Source organism: Sus scrofa, chromosome 11 (genome assembly GCF_000003025.6).
Source record: "Sus scrofa isolate TJ Tabasco breed Duroc chromosome 11, Sscrofa11.1, whole genome shotgun sequence".
Taxonomy (NCBI): domain Eukaryota; kingdom Metazoa; phylum Chordata; class Mammalia; order Artiodactyla; family Suidae; genus Sus; species Sus scrofa.
The window spans coordinates 22,008,890-22,025,482 of NC_010453.5; the positions used below are offsets into that span (position 1 = coordinate 22,008,890).

The 16,593-nt window shown below is 39.3% G+C and overlaps 1 protein-coding gene across 1 annotated transcript in view; it reads right to left on the bottom strand.

Moving 5' to 3' along the window:
- The window catches only part of GTF2F2 (general transcription factor IIF subunit 2), a 157,512-nt gene that overhangs the window by 21,480 nt on the left and 119,439 nt on the right, over positions 1–16,593 (bottom strand). The window contains 1 exon segment of the mRNA NM_001243628.1: positions 8,231–8,330. Within this exon segment, the coding sequence (NP_001230557.1) occupies positions 8,231–8,330 (100 nt within the window).

Genomic DNA, 16,593 nt, shown 5'->3' on the forward strand with positions numbered 1-16,593 from the left:
TGGTTCCTTAACCCACTGAGCAAGGCCAGGGACCGAACCCGCAACCTCATGGTTCCTAGTCAGATTCGTTAACTACTTGCCACGATGGGAACTCCTGCAGTCAGATTCTTAACCCATTGCGCCACAGTGGGAACTCGGTAAAACAAAATTTTTGAAGTAGAGCACTACAAAAAGTTAAATCTTTTTTGATAATGTCCAAGACAGGCTCATAACCTATATTCTGTTCTGTGGTGTCAGGTAGCTCCAACGTTTGTGTAATTATGAAAATGGATTGAAACGATTTCCATGATCATTAAGTTACTAATAACTAATCTTATACTCAAGACAAAACTAAGGTCCCCGAGGTATCTTTTCTTTTTTACACCAAACAGTAGAAACGGCAATCTTACTGTTACAATTACAGCTTTGTACTACAAATAAAATTAATTCTACAAATAAACTACCAACAATATTAACTAGTCTATCTAGGAGAAGAGTACTGTTTTGAGATAATGCTACTTCTCATTTTAGCTCTTTGGGCATTTAGTTTTGCACTGACTTTGTAAGGAAATAACACTCAAAGTAGTCAGATATCTAACTTGTTAGCAGCCACCACGAAATATTAGTAGGATAGTTATAGGACTAGAAATAGCTTTTATATTACATGAATTTTAATTACTGATCTTACATCGGAACCCAATGACCATATACTACTACATAATCCGCTGCACAAAAATAAATGTCAATTTGGAAAGAACCTTATTACAAATTTTTACAGTCCAAGAAATCCATCACATACCATTTTACTTTCGAAAGAGAAAACAAATTATTCGAGACTAGAATGCAACCAAATGCTGAAAATCCACTGTGGATGTGGTATAGAGCTGTTCACTCGTCATTATTGAAACAATAATCACTGACTAAAATTATAAATGCCACCCACTGCCAATTAAAACATTATAATACAGATGTCTGTAAATTTCTAGATTGTTGTTTGCAGAAATACTTTGATTGCTTTGTCAAGGCAGCCTTTGTGGAGGCTTTTATTTTAACTTTTGAAGTGAGCACGACAGCCTTGAATATCACGGTTTGCATTTTAAATTCTTATGAAAGATTCCCTCACCCCCAAAGCTTCTATTTCTGCCTAGTGTGTCGTTATCTCTTGGGAGGAAATTAATTTTTTAGAGTTGATCAGCCCATGGTGTGCAAATTCAAATGGACAAAGCATGCAGTATTCTTACTCTATGCCATATATTACAGTGGGCAAATACTGCTGAAAGGCCTTTAGACACAGTCCTGCAGGCATCTATTTTCATCAGTAAAAGTCTAAATTTATACATATACATAAAAACAAAACAAAAAGCCAAACAAACAAACAAACAAATCTTAGTTCCCAATAATCTTAGTTCTGAAAACTAACACAGGTAGTTGCCATGCAGAAGAAAACAGAGCATGCATTAAATAAGTTTTCCTTTTGGTTCCTGGGGGTTTACCTCAAGCTGGTACATAACAGTTCTATTCCCTCTAACAATAATTTTCTTTTTTCTTTTTTTTCTTTTTTTAAGGCCGCACCTGTGGCATATGGAAGGAAGCTTCCTGGTTGGGGGTCAAATTGGAGCTGCAGCTGCCAGGCTAGGCCACAGCCACAGCAATGCTGGATCCAAGCTGCATCTGTGGCGTACAAGCCTTGTCTGCAACCTACACCACAGCTCACACCAGCAAGGCCAGATCCTTAACCTACTGAGTGAGGCCAGGGATTGAACACACATCCTCATGGATAATTAGGTTCATTAACACTGAGCCACAACGGGAACTCCATTTTTAGAAAAATAAAAAAAAATTTTTTTTCTAGTTCAGTTTTTCTAACTCTCTATCACTTTCAGATTAAAGGCTCTTGATAAGAAAAAAGGGAAAGAGAAATCTTTTTTTCAAGCTGGCTAAGGGGAATGAGGGTGGAGGAGAACATAACAGAGGCAAGAAGATACTATTTCTTATTTATTTTTATTTTTTTATTTTTTTATTTTATTTTTTGTCTTTTTGCTATTTCTTGGGCCGCCCCTGTGGCATATGGAGGTTCCCAGGCTAGGGGTCCAATCGGAGCCATAGCCACCGGCCTACGCCAGAGCCACAGCAACACAGGATCCGAGCCGCGTCTGCAACCTACACCACAGCTCACGGCAACACCGGATTGTTAACCCACTGAGCAAGAACAGGGACCGAACCCGCAACCTCATGGTTCCTAGTCAGATTTGTTAACCACTGCGCCACAACGGGAACTCCTATTTCTTTTTAAAAACCTTAGGTCTAGGAGTTCCCATCGTGGATCAGTGGAAATGAATCTGACTAGTATCCATGAAGATGCAGGTCTGATCCCTGGCATCACTCAGTGGGTTAAGGATCTGGTGTTGCCGTGAGCTGTGGTACAGGTCGCAGACATGGCTCGGATACCTTGTTGCTGTGGCTGTGCTGAAGGCCAGCAGCTGCGGCTCCCATTCGACCCCCAGCCTCAGAACCTCCAAATGCCGCAGGTCCGGCCCTAAAAAGAATCCTCCCCCTCCAAAAAAAACCCAAAACCAAAATACAGTGATCAGTCTCCTATTTAGGATGTCTAGTTTTTTCGTTTTTTTTTTTTTTTTGTCTTTTTTTAAGGGCCCACACCCGTGGCTTATGGAAGTTTCCAGGCTAGGGGTCGAGCTACAGCTACAGAGCTATACCACAATCACAGCGATACCAGATCTGAGCCACATCTGCGATGTACACCACAGCTTGTGGAACTGCTGGATCCTTTTACCCATTGAGATAGGCCAGGGATCGAACCAGCATCCTTGTGGATACTACTAGGGTTCTTAGTTGAGTCGCAACAGGAAATCCAGCGTGCTTAGTTTCTAAATGAATTGCAAACTATGATAGCTTCGAACCAGCAATAGCTAATACAACTTAACATATGACACAGAGGTCAAGGGTCACTATGTCAAATTATTTTCAACAAGCCTTCGGCTCCTGGCCTTGGAGGTGGTGGTGGCATCAGGGGACCTGCAGGCCATGTTTCCAAGACTCCCTTGCCAGCAGCTTGTTTCCAGCTGGGGCTCTGTCAAGGGGAGAAGGAAAGAGGAGGGAGGGCTGTGGGAGCGCCTCTGGCAGCAGCATCCTCATCACTGGTAACCAACCCCTCTGACCCTCGGCGATGCCAGCCCTCCTGTTTTGTGCTTCATTTCGTAAACACCTGTAATCAATTCTCTACTTTAAGTCCCGTTCTGACTGAAATATCTAGAGTTGCTTCTGCTTCCATGAGCAAGCCTGACTGAATCATCATTAAAGACGGGGAATCACAAGCCGTATTAAAAATGACAGTGATGAAATTAGAACATTCCCTAACACCATACACAAAAATAAACTCAAAATGGATTCAAGACCTAGATATAAGACCAGACACTATAAAACTCCTAGAGGAAAACACAGGCCAAACACTCTCTGACATAAACCACAGCAACATCTTCTCTGATCCACCTCTTAGAGTACTGACAACAAAAACAAAAATAAACAAATAGGACCTAATCAAACCTCAAAGTTTCCGCACAGCAAAGGAAACCCTAAACAACACAAAAAGACACCCCACAGAATGGGAGAAAATGTTTGCAAATGATGCAACTGACAAGGGATTAATCTCCAAAATTTATAAACACCTTCTGCAGCTCAATACCAAAAAAACCAAACAATCCCATCAAAAAATGGGCAGAAGATCTAAACAGACAGTTCTCCAAAGAAGACATACAGATGGCCGAGAAACACATGAAAAGATGTTCAACATCACTCATTATTAGAGAGATGCAAATCAAAACCACTCTGAGGTACCATCTTACACCAGCCAGAATGGCCATCATCAAAAAGTCTGCACACAGTAAGTGCTGGAGAGGGTGTGGAGAAAAAGGAACACTAGTACACTGTTGGTGGGATTGTCAATTGGTGCAACCACTGTGGAAAGCAGTATGGAGATGCCTCAGAAAACTAAACATAGAACTACCATTTGATCCAGCAATCCCACTCCTGGGCATCTATCCAGAGAAAACCACGACTCACAAAGACACATGTACTCCAATGTTCATTGCAGCACTATTTACAATAGCCAAGACATGGAAACAACCTAAATGTCCATCGACAGAGGAGTGGATCAAGAAGATGTGGTACAGGAGTTCCCGTCGTGGCGCAGTGGTTAACGAATCTGACTAGGAACGATGAGGTTGCGGGTTCGGTCCCTGCCCTTGCTCAGTGGGTTAACCATCCGGCGTTGCCGTGAGCTGTGGTGTAGGTTGCAGACGTGGCTCGGATCCCATGTTGCTGTGGCTCTGGCGTAGGCCGGTGGCTACAGCTCCGATTGGACCCCTAGCCTGGGAATCTCCATGTGCCACGGGAGTGCCCCAAGAAATAGCAAAAAGACAAAAAAAAGAAAAAAAGATGTGGTACATATACACAATGGAGTATTATTCAGCCATTAAAAAGAACGAAATAGCAGCATTTTTTGCAACATGGATGGACCTAGAAACTATCACACTAAGTGAAGTCAGCCATACAATGAGACACCAACATCCAGTGCTTTCACTGACATGTGGAATCTGAAAAAGCAACAGACTGAACTTCTTTGCAGAACAGATGCTGACTCATAGACACTGAAAAACTTATGGTCTCCGGAGGAGAGAGTTTGGGGGGTAGGGGGATGTGCCTGGGCTGTGGGACGGAAATCCTGTGAAATCAGATTGTTATGATCATTATACAACTACAGATGTGATAAATTCATGTGAGTAATAATAAAAAAAAGTGGATGTGATAGCTTTATATCCTAACAAGTTCAAAATACAATGTATCTGTATTTATTTTAGCAGTAAAAAGAGAAAAATGGAAAACATTCTAAAAACATGACATTTGGAATCTATCTTCTATATCTGCCAAGTCAATATTGGATCAATGTCGCTCTGAATATGAATTAGAGGTCAGGACTTTGATATCAGCAAAAGTGGCAGCTTTGATTGACCTAAGGAATAATGGATGCAACAGTACAACAACAGTGACTCCTGCAGTGGAATTTAGGGGAAAAAAATTTATAATATACAAATTTGACTAAGTCAAAGGAAATATAGATTATACCCTAACTGAGGTCTGAAAAGGCATGACCAGAGAAACTGAAAGAAGTAGTAGCTCCTTGAAGACAGAAATTTTATCTATTTGGTTCACTAAGAGTAGGTAATTTCAGGCACAAGGCAAGCATTAAAAAATTGTTGTTGTGGAGAGAAGACATGTATCATGTAACTGTGGCAGGACACTGGCATGGCCAAGTGCCAACACTGTTCCCTATCCATCTCAACGGAAAAGTTCTGCTGCCCACTCGGACAGTTCAGACAATACATGCTCATGGTGACAACCTCAACAATTCGAAAAAATTTCATCAAGAAGAACGCTAGGATAAAATCACTCTAGCACCTAACATCAAAAAATAACAGTGGTTAGAAGGACTGAACGAATCCTTATTTTTGGACATTTGTTTCCAACCTTTTCCTATCTTAAACAATAGAGAGAAATGTTGCCATATTATACACTTTTGGGCACTTGTCTCACTGAGATAAATTCTTAGATATAGGACTGCCAGATCAAAGGCTGTACCCTTACATAGTGCTTTGGACACAAATGACCACACTTCTCTCCGTGAAGGTATATTTTTTTATAGCTTACAAAAAGTGTGGTCTTTTTTGTCCTCACTGCAAAACCAATGTATGCAAGAGTAGAAATGGTATACAGTAGCCTGGCCTAAAGGGAAGAAAAAAGCTAGTCCGGGGCTACAAGAGAAGCCTATTGATGAAGAAGAAAGGCAAAGAGAATTAAGATTTATGCTACTTTACTCCTCTATTCTCACTTAGCTCGGAGAAGTTGTATATATTCTCTTCTAAGAGTAGAAAAGACTAGAATAGACGAGGACAAAGTAGTACACGTCTAGCCACTTGTCTCCATTAAGAGACATCATAAAGATATGTCTCTTGGATTATGTGATACTTATGTTTGCCCCCACTTACCCTGCGTATCCCCTTTAGTTTACTTTTCTCCTGAAGCATCACCAGAGGCTGTAAAACAGAAGCCTGGGTGGATGCAGCTGAATTTTGACTTGCTTGATTTATAATCCACACAGTATAGCAATTCTTAAAATCTGTGTCTTCAGAAGGAGCACATGCACTCCCGGTAATCACCATTCCTGGCATTTACCTTCTTGAACTTCAGTATCTTGTTCAGAGAGATGCCTGCTTGGCCCCGGAGGCATCTGCATTTGCTACCCTTCACATAAAAGCACTATGAGAATATCAAATACCATAAAGTAGCAGTTTGGCAGATACCATTCTGCGTCACTTAATAAGCCTGGAACTTAAGGCTAGTCTTAAAGGGAGTTTATTTCTTCCTAAACTCAGTATCAAAGGGAATCTTAAGCAACAAAGTAGGACACAAGGCACCAACTGTTATTTGCTACTTGACTTAAATGAGGCTTTCTTTTACTTTCAGAAAATCATCACATTTCTCCTTACCTTGCCGCTACTTCAAGACCCAAAACCTTCAGCCATCTTAGTACTGCTAATGCCTGCAGCCACACAGTATAGTGGTTCATTAAGAGTAAGGCTTCTTCTCACAGATAGTGAAAACAAACTTATGGTCACCAAAGGGGAAGGCAGGGAGGATAAATTAGGAGTGTGGGATTGACAGATATACACTACTATACATAAAACAGGTAGACAACAAGGATTCACTACAAAGCACTATATTCAATATCTTATAATAACCTCTGATGAAAAAGAATAAAAGTATATATGTACGTATAACTGAATCACTTTGCTGTAAACCTAAAACTATCACAATATTGTAAATTAACTATACTTTCATTAAAAAAAAAAAAAAAAAAAGTAAGGCTTCTAAACCAGACTGCTTGTTTCAACACCTGGACTAGTTAATTACTGAGCTGTGTGACCTCAACTAAGCTAACCTGTTTGTGGCTCAGTTACCTCCTCTGTGAAACAAGGATAACAGAAGTAGTTAAAGTAGTTAGAACAGTATCTGGCCAAGGGTACACATAACATGTATACAATATATTTGTGTACTATGTATCTGTGTATGTATAGGTACACACACACAGAATATACTGTATATATTAGATATAATAAATGTAAGATATGCTGCAATAAAAAATATTTAAGTATAGATAGAACGGCAGTCCTCACTGTGCATGGTAGTGTGAGTTCATAAAAATGCTTGTGAAAGCTGAAACTATGCAAAACAATCTTAATAATCAATAGGAAAAATTACCATCGTTTCATGACCTTTAAAATTTTCTGTCGAAACATTAAAAACTCCCAGTTCTAAAGGTATAGAAAAAATAGTAAAGCTAATATTTATGATTTTTCCATTACAGTTGATTTACAGTGTTCTATTAATTTCTACTGTACAGTAAAGTGACCCAGTCACACACACATACATATTCTTTTTCTCACATTATCCTCCATCATGTTCCATCACAAGTGACCAGATATAGTTCCCTGTGCTATAGAGCAGGATCTCATTGCTTCTCCATTCCAATGCCATAGTTTGCATCTATTAACCCCAGACTCTTGAGTCCATCCCACTTCCTCCCTCTCCCCTCTGGCAACCACAAAGCTAATAGTTTTAAGGATACTGATTTAGGAGTTCCCATCGTGGCACAGCAGAAACAAATCCAACTAGGAATGATGAGGTTGCAGGTTTGATCCCTGGCCTCGCGCAGTGGGTCAAGAATCCGGCATTGCCACGAGCTGTGGTGTAAGTTGCAGACGTGGCTCGGATCTGGCATTGCTGTGGCTGTGGAGTAGGCTGGCAGCTACAGCTCCAATTGGACGCCTAGCTTGGGAACCTCCATACGCTGTGGGTAAGGCCCTAGTAAGACAAAAAAAAAAAAAAAAAAAAAAGGATACTGATTTAAAACATTAGCAACACTGAAAAATGAGGTGTTTTATTTCTTTGGAATACTTTTTTCAAGAGGCATTTGAAAACTGGTTGCCCTCTTCTCAGTGTGACTTAGGTTACAGAGTGAACTTTCTTTCTATGCTTGGCAAATGGTTATATTATTCCTCACTTAGTCTAGATAATGCAAGCACCTGACAGCACGGGGTGCGACTGCTGAGGTCCTTTCGAAACCTAAGAGTCTGTGATAGTCAAGATGGAATAGAATAAAAGAGACATGAAGACTTACATTGTATTGATGATTAGCAACAGGTTTGTAATTGGTTGTCACGACTTTGTCCAGTTGTTGTGAGAGCCTTACAGGTTTAGAAGATTCTTCTATTTGTAATCTGAAAAACAGAAGGCACTGTTAACAAACGTGTTTATTACAGTGAAACTTTATGAATTATTCCTGTTGTTTTTCTTATTCAAGATCTAGTACTTAATATGAAAGGAAGATACTGGCCTTAATTCTTCAAAAACACACTGAATATGTATGACTCCAATATAGAAATCAGATCATAAACTAAACACACAAACCATTTCATTTTAATTCTACAACGTCCTTCTAAATCTACACTATACAGTCAAACCTAGGTAACTTTTAAAATGAAGAAGCTAATCAGTTTTAAATTCCTGGAAAAAAAAATCTTCATGTAAAAATGAATTAAACTACAGGGTCTAAAACTAATGAAGGTATTAATTCAAAACTTCTACTCATTTGGTAAGAGAGAAATATATGATAAAAAGATGACACACCTGCCCTCAGGATCCCAGCGGCTAGCAGCTGCTTTGCTGGACAGTGCAGGCAAGTAACATTTCCATCATCACAGAAATTTCTACTGGACAGCACTTGTCTACAACTATTGGAGGACTCTAGCCAACTAAACTTAAAAAATAACTAGAATTCGCTTGTGGTGCAGTTTGTTAAGGTTCTGGTGTTGTCACTGCAGTGGCTTGGGCTGCCGTTGTGGCATAGGTTTGACTGCTGGCCTGAGAACTTCTATATGCTATAGGCGTGGACAAAAAAAAAAAAAAAATTAAAAAGTAACTAAAAATACCACTTCTGCAAAAGAGCTATAAAATAAATATATGACACTACATACAGTAAAACATAACATTTTTAACTAGTATACGTCTGAGAAGATTTTGTTTTGGACTAAACAGTATCATGTCCAGTGACTCACATTCAATTATTTCTTTATTTATGTGTGTATGTATCTGCACCTCCAGCATGTGGCAGTTCCTGGGCCAGGGACTGAATCTGCACCAAAGCAGCAACCCAAGCTGCTGCAGTGACAACACTGAATCCGTAACCTGCTGTGACACAAGAGAATTCTTCATTTGCTTCTTATTTTTAAAATTAGATTAATTCTTTTGGTTTATGAGCGCAGCGAATAAAACAAATTTTAAGAGGAAAAAAGCACAGCTTTCTAAAGAGGCTATCTTTAAAGGACAAAAGGTATCATTTGTACCTTTAGACTTCTCATCAGCAAGATATCAGAATATAAGACTATATTCAAAGCACTACAGGAAAAAAAAAAAGCCAAGCATGTCTAGGTAAATTATAATTGAAGAATGAGAGTAGAAGGAAAGTATCTTTGTACAAAAACAAAGTTGAACATTCAGAGATCCCCATAGGGAGAACTATTCAAGGACTTCCTTCAGTAAGAAGTAAAGTGAACCCAAAAGAAACCAGTGGGATATAATAGTCACAGCAAAGAAACTGAAAACCATGTCATAAAACTGACTTACTTGATGCATACAAAAAAAAGTTTTTTTTTTTTTTTTTTTTTTTTCGTAAAGAGAGTGGAACTAACATGAAAGACGAGAAGAAAGAAATCAGAATGAATGCATTTAAGATTTCTGCATGTTTTCTAAATTTCTGTTAGGCATCTTATCACTTTTACCATGAGATAAGGAAGTATACTTTCATAAAGGAAAAAGAAATATCAAACTAAAAGAAGGTTAGTTTGAAAGCCATAAAAAATTGGTCATTTATCATGTATTACTTCTTTTAATGGGACTTCAAATTCTTTGATTCAACAGAATAGGAACTAAAAATAGTTTTCATCTGAAATTTTTTCAAAGGGAATAAAAACAAAGGTACCTGCTTATACAACATTCTTACGATTTAATTCCTTGGATGAAGTCATTTCTGTTTATTTCTGCCTATTTTCTGGTACATAATACCAAATTCCTCAGAGGATATTAGATATCTACCAATTGTTTTTCTATTTATTTTATTTATTTATTTATTTATTTTTTTGTGGCCACACCTTTGGCATGGAGAAGTTCCCGGGCTAGGGATTGAACCCACCCCCACAGCAGCGACCTGAGCCACAGCAGTGACACCAGATCCTTAACCCGCTGTACCACCCGAGTACAGTCATTTCTGTATTAAAATATAAATATTTTAATTCTTCTAATTATTTATAAGTCATATATATTCTTTAAATACATAAATCATTACTTTATGAAGTATAAAAAAAGTACTCTAGAAATGTCTTTAGAAACTTACTGTATATGTACACATAAATTGTATGTGCTTTGTTTTTCATGTGCTAAATAAACTTTCTATGAACAAGGAAGACGGCACTAGTTAGACTTCTAGAAGAGAGACGTCCACCCAGAGGTGGACTTGGGCTTACAACCCTTCAATGGCCTCGTAACTGTTCTTGGGGGACACACAAGCTCCTTTCCATGACTGCATGTCCCTCTGGGATCTATTCTGTGCATATCTCTCCAGCTTAATACACCCTTCTCCCACGTCTGCATCCAGCTGCAGCTGTGCTACAACCAGACTTTAGAAGGGCCCTCTTACTGGAAATCATCTGTCATATGCTTACTGGGCACCTATCTCTGTGAAGAAAAAACTGGCTCTGGTGGAAGACAACTGTTAAACAAATGTTTATCTCTAACCAATTATCTGCAGGACTAAGGAGGGACGGGGTTGGTATTATGACTACTGACCGTGTGCTGCAAAGAAGCAGGACAGTTCCTGTTTATAAAGAGGTAAGGCAAAAAAAAAACTGGCCAGAAATGACTCCTCCGAATTGAGATGTCTCAAAGGGACTAAGAGATAAACCTTTAGAGAGAAAAAGTGACTGAAAATAGATAGAAGAATGTTTACAAAGAAGTAGACAAACCAAGCATGTGTAATGCTTTGAGCTAAAAAACCAAAAACCAAAAAAACAACACTTACTTAACTAAGTGGCAGTCTGTTTCTGAACACCTCTCTGTGTTCTAACCTTAGCCCTATCCCTTAATGCAATCACTTCTCAGGGGTCTGTTCTCTCTAAATGATAATCTACCTGTTATGCTGCCACTAAATTATCTTTCCTGTTTCAATCACCTCACTCCACAATTCAAGCAGGGAGGCATGAGCTAGCTTCCTCCTTCCATGCTAAATGATTATTCCATTACTTCACAATTTGAAAATTCCTTGGGGTTTCAGTTTGTTTAGGTAAGTATGTCTTTATAGACGGCAGCTTATTCTTGTCATGCTCTTATACTAGAATTTATTTCCAACCACTGCATCTTGATTCAGGATTATGTGGCATACATTCCTTTCAATTCTAATGCAACAGTTCTAAAAGCCAATCTTATCATCCATTGAGTGCCATGCCATTTGCATCCTCAAAGTATTTAGTATTTTAAATATATAAAGGAAAACAATGACTTAACTTTTCAAAACTAAAGAGCTCATATAAAATTTAACCTTTTTATTATAAATTTCGAAAGTCAATTCTAAGGGTTTTATTTTAATTAAAGGAGGCTACCTTATGATTCAAAACTCAAAAGGTTAAACTATGGACTGAAAATGTAACACATTTTTAAAGAACTAAATCTTAAAATACTTTAATTAATCTGAATAGTTTAAAATAATTTAGCAGGGTTCTTTACTTAACACTAAATAATTCATTTAACATGACCTCATGAAGTGTCAGAACAATTTGCAACTCCATTTCACCACCCAACAATGCACCAAATTCAACAGCCCTGACCTCAACATGGCTTCAAAGTCAAAATATGGTTTAGCTGGGCTTGTAAAAAAACAACATAATTTGGAAATACTTGGTTTGTACAGCTGAACAGCAAACTACATCCCAAAGTTTCAGGCTGGACTCTGAGGAAGCTAAAAGTTTTACTATCACAACCATTAAAAAAACGGCTCTTAACTTTTTCGGAAAAATTTAAAACATGGTGTTATTTTCAAGAAGTAGTAATAGGGAGTTCCCTCGTGGCGCAGTGGGTTAAGGACCTGGCACTGTCACTGCAGTGGCTCAGGTGTCACTGCTGTGGTGCAGGTTCAAACCCTGGCCCAGGAAATTCCACATGCTGTGGATGTGACAAAAAAAGAAAAAGAAAAGCTCATTGAGTTTATTTCAGAATTAGCAGTTCTCTTATAATAACTATAAACAGACTATAACCTTTAAAAATGGTGAATTTGGGTATACTTTGTTTTACACCTGAAACTTACGTAATATTGTGCATCAACTGTATCTCAAAAAAAGTAATTCTCCTTGATGCTCATTAATCTTTCAACTCGACCAATTCTACACACGCACAAGCACAGGCAAAGAAGAGCACTTTCTCCTTTGTAAAACTGACAAAAAGATGCCTATTAAGTCAAATATCACTGGTCAGTAGGCTATAAATCCTGGTGCACAATCATCCTTCTTAAAGTTACTTAAAAAGATCTTCATTATACTTTACTAAGATTCATGCACTATAGTGGGAATTCAATTCTCAAAGTCTTTAGTATATTTTCAAAATTAAAATTCATTAAAAGTCAAATTCTATTGCTCTAAGCTGTTGGCAGATTGGGGAAGAGAGGTCTACAAATTTTAGTCAGTAGATCCTTCATTTACCTTGGTGCTAAGTACAGTGCCTCTTATGTAAAAGTAATTCAATAAATATCAGTTAAGCAAATCAACAAATGACACCTTTACTGGACAACTAGATCACAAAGGAAAGGCCAAATCCCATATTAACAAATGCCTGATTTTATACATGGCGACTACTCTCTTGCCCAAGTGAAACACCCTGATACTGCCTTGCTCATCTGGTTATCGACTATAAAATTTAACCACAAAAACAGTGACGAATGTTTCCATAAGCAACTGCCAATGTAGAAGTCATTTTATAATGTAAATATCATTATTTTAGCTCTCATCTATCCTTTGTACTCTAGCTGCATTTTTTTTTTGTGTGTGTGTGTTTTTGTCTTTTGTTGTTGTTGTTGTTGCTATTTCTTGGGCCGCTCCCGCGGCATATGGAGGTTCCCAGGCTAGGGGTCTAATCAGAGCTGTAGCCGCCGGCCTACGCCAGAGCCACAGCAACGCGGGATCCGAGCCGCGTCTGCAACCTACACCACAGCTCACGGCAACGCCAGATCGTTAACCCACTGAGCAAGGGCAGGGACCGAACCCGCAACCTCATGGTTCCTAGTCGGATTCGTTAACCACTGCGCCACGACGGGAACTCCTCTAGCTGCATTTGACTACAATTTATGCTATTCTTAAAATGACAGCTTTCACCAAAGAAGGTCAATTTTCTCAAGATGTTGATTTCATTTTTGAAAGAGAGAGAGTAAAGCAGTGAAGGAGGTAAACGGTGCCTTCCAAGGAGAGAAGGAGGCTGACATTTGCAGGGTGAGAGCGAAAAGTCTCCCAGCAAGTAGAAACAGGAACGTCCTGTGACGAGAGCACACACGTTTGGCCCAAAGTCAGACAACGAAAACTGAAGTTTCAGAAGGCCCAGCTTGGGCAGAAGGCTGGGAGAAAGTCCAGGTGAGGTAATACCCAGGTGTGTGCTGAGCTGACTGACTAATGCAAAAAAATGTTCTAATGATGCCTAGTGTTAAGACATTTATAGCAACTTTTACCAGGACAAAGAGAGCTTCTCAGAGGAATAGTAACAGTAGTAAATGTTAGTCAGAATGTGGATTCGAAAAAATTTTAACATTTGCAATTGATAAGTAATCAAAATATATCTGGCAGGACTACTAGAATAATTATAGATATTACATATTAAAATTAAGTAATTTAAGTATCTCTTACAAATATTTGTTAATTATTTGTAAGCTTCATGAGAACAGGGACCTTGCTCATATCCCTAGGGCCTAGAAAAGGCATGCAATTTAAATGTGCTGATAGATAAGAAAAAAAGGATGAGAGAAAGAAAAATTTTAGGTTGCATTTATTTTAGGGTTGCACCCATGGCATGTGGAAGTTCCCAGGTTAGGGGTCAAATTGGACCTGTAGCTGCCAGCCTATGCCACAGCCAAAGCAACGCCAGATCCGAGCCTCGTCTGTGACCTACACCACAGCTCACGGCAACACCAGATCCTTAACCCACTGATCAAGGCCAGGAATCGAACCTGCGTCCTCATGGATCCTAGTCAGATTCGTTACCACTGAGCCACAACGGGAACTCCTCGGCTCCTGCATTTAATCAGGGATGGTAATTTGGTTGTCCAATCCTAAGATTTACAGTAATAAATGCTAACACTTTAGATCTGGCATTTAAGAGAAGAGAGTGTAAAATAAATTAAGGTTTAATTTTCACTCTGTAGGAAATACCCAATAAAGGAAAAAAGTCCATTATCTACTTGCACTGTCCAGCACAGTAGCCACTAGCAATACACAACGATTTAAAGTTAATTGAGGAGTTCCCGTCGTGGCGCAGTGGTTAACGAATCCGACTAGGAACCATGAGGTTGTGGGTTCGGTCCCTGCCCTTGCTCAGTGGGTTAACGATCCGGCGTTGCCGTGAGCTGAGGTGTAGGTTGCAGACGCGGCTCAGATCCCTCGTTGCTGTGGCTCTGGCGTAGGCCGGCGGCTACAGCTCCGATTCGACCCCTAGCCTGGGAACCTCCATATGCCGCGGAAGCGGCCTAAAGAAATAGCAAAAAAAAAAAAAAGACCAAAATAAAGTTAATTGAAATTAAAACCCCAGTTCCTTAGGAACACCCGTCATCGTAACTGTTCACACACTGGGTAACACATACACATACTGAACACCTCTGACCCTGCGGGTCGTTCTACTGGATAGCGCGAAAGGATCACAAACGAATGTCTACACGGGTCTGTAGCACAGTAGAGAGTAACAGGGAGAGGTGGGGGCTGTGGAGAAACAGAGCCATGGGCAACAAGCCCTCAGCACCAGCTGACTGTTACTCTGCAGGAAAGCAAGACCACGACCACCAGGTCTTCCAACTGAGCAAGAAAATGCAGAGTCAGATTTTTATGTGAAATCATTTATTAAACACTGCCAATATAATACAATTTTTTAAAAGGTCAATCCTCCTCTCTCCCCAAGCAAAACAAAAACCCCTCAAACCCAAAAAACACAAACACTAACTCTATCAGGCCACTAGTTAGCAGCCCTCTGATCTATATACCTGTATCCCAGGGGCCTTTTGTTTGTTTGTTCGAAGCAAAGCAGCAGCAAAGATTTAAGAAACAGGAAAGCTATGACACAACTGCATCATAACCAACTGGCATCAAGACCACGCGGATTTGTGGAAGGACCAGCAATTTTCACCTGCCATCCCACGCCACCATCCTGAGATCCATGGGCTGGCTGACGGGCTCTCCTAGACTGCTCTTAGGGGAGTGCCTTTCAGCTGGTGCTCGGACTAAGAGTTGACTATATCTCCTATATAATACAGCAATCTGTTTGGTTTGGGCTTTTTATAAAACTAGCAATTTCAGGATTCAACCTCACAGCTTCCTCTTAAGGAAAGACTTAACACTGAGTTGAAGTCTTCTGCATGAGAATAATATAATTCAAATTGCTAATTAAGTCCCAGTATAAGGGTGACTTCCTCATGATCACAGAGCTTGTCAGAGGCAGAGAGGGGGAACCCCCCCCACAAGATTCCTTGTCCCGTGCTCTTCACTTACATCACTGCTTCGTAAATAATAATGAAGCAATCCAGATGTCTTTTCATTTTGGTAAATATATACTACCTCAATTAAAAAATTTTTTTATTTTATTTTTTTAATTTTTAAATTTTTTTTTTTTTTGGTCTTGCCTGTGGCATATGGAAATCCCCAGGCCAGGGATGAAATCAGTGCCACAACAGCAACCCAGACTGCTGCTGTGACAATACCGAATCCTTAACCTGCTGTGCCCCAAGGGAACTCCATGCCCATTTAAGCTATTTATAGCTATTTAAGAAAATATATTATGTCCAAAATATGCCCATTATGTTTGTTAGCAAATTGTCCAGAGGAACCTACACCTAGCGACGGAATGCTGATGTGCAATGGACTTTGTTAATTCGTTAGAAATTAATAGACACCCACAAGGTTTCGGTATGTACTGAATAAGGTAAAATAAATGGCAGTGTAATAAAGACATTTTATAGGTGTCTTGGTATTCTTTTTTAATTGCTGCCTAATTTTTATTTTTCATTGAAACCCTGTAAGACTGTCAATCCCTTAATTTTCACTTCTCCAGGAAGAGCATAAACCATCAACATTCCAGAGAGTTATCTATTTAAGCTCTGTTGGCTAATGACAAAGAATTTCTGCTCAGTAGACCAAAAAATAATTCTCTTACCGATGCCCAGAGCATTTTTACTATCTTAGGTAGCTTTCT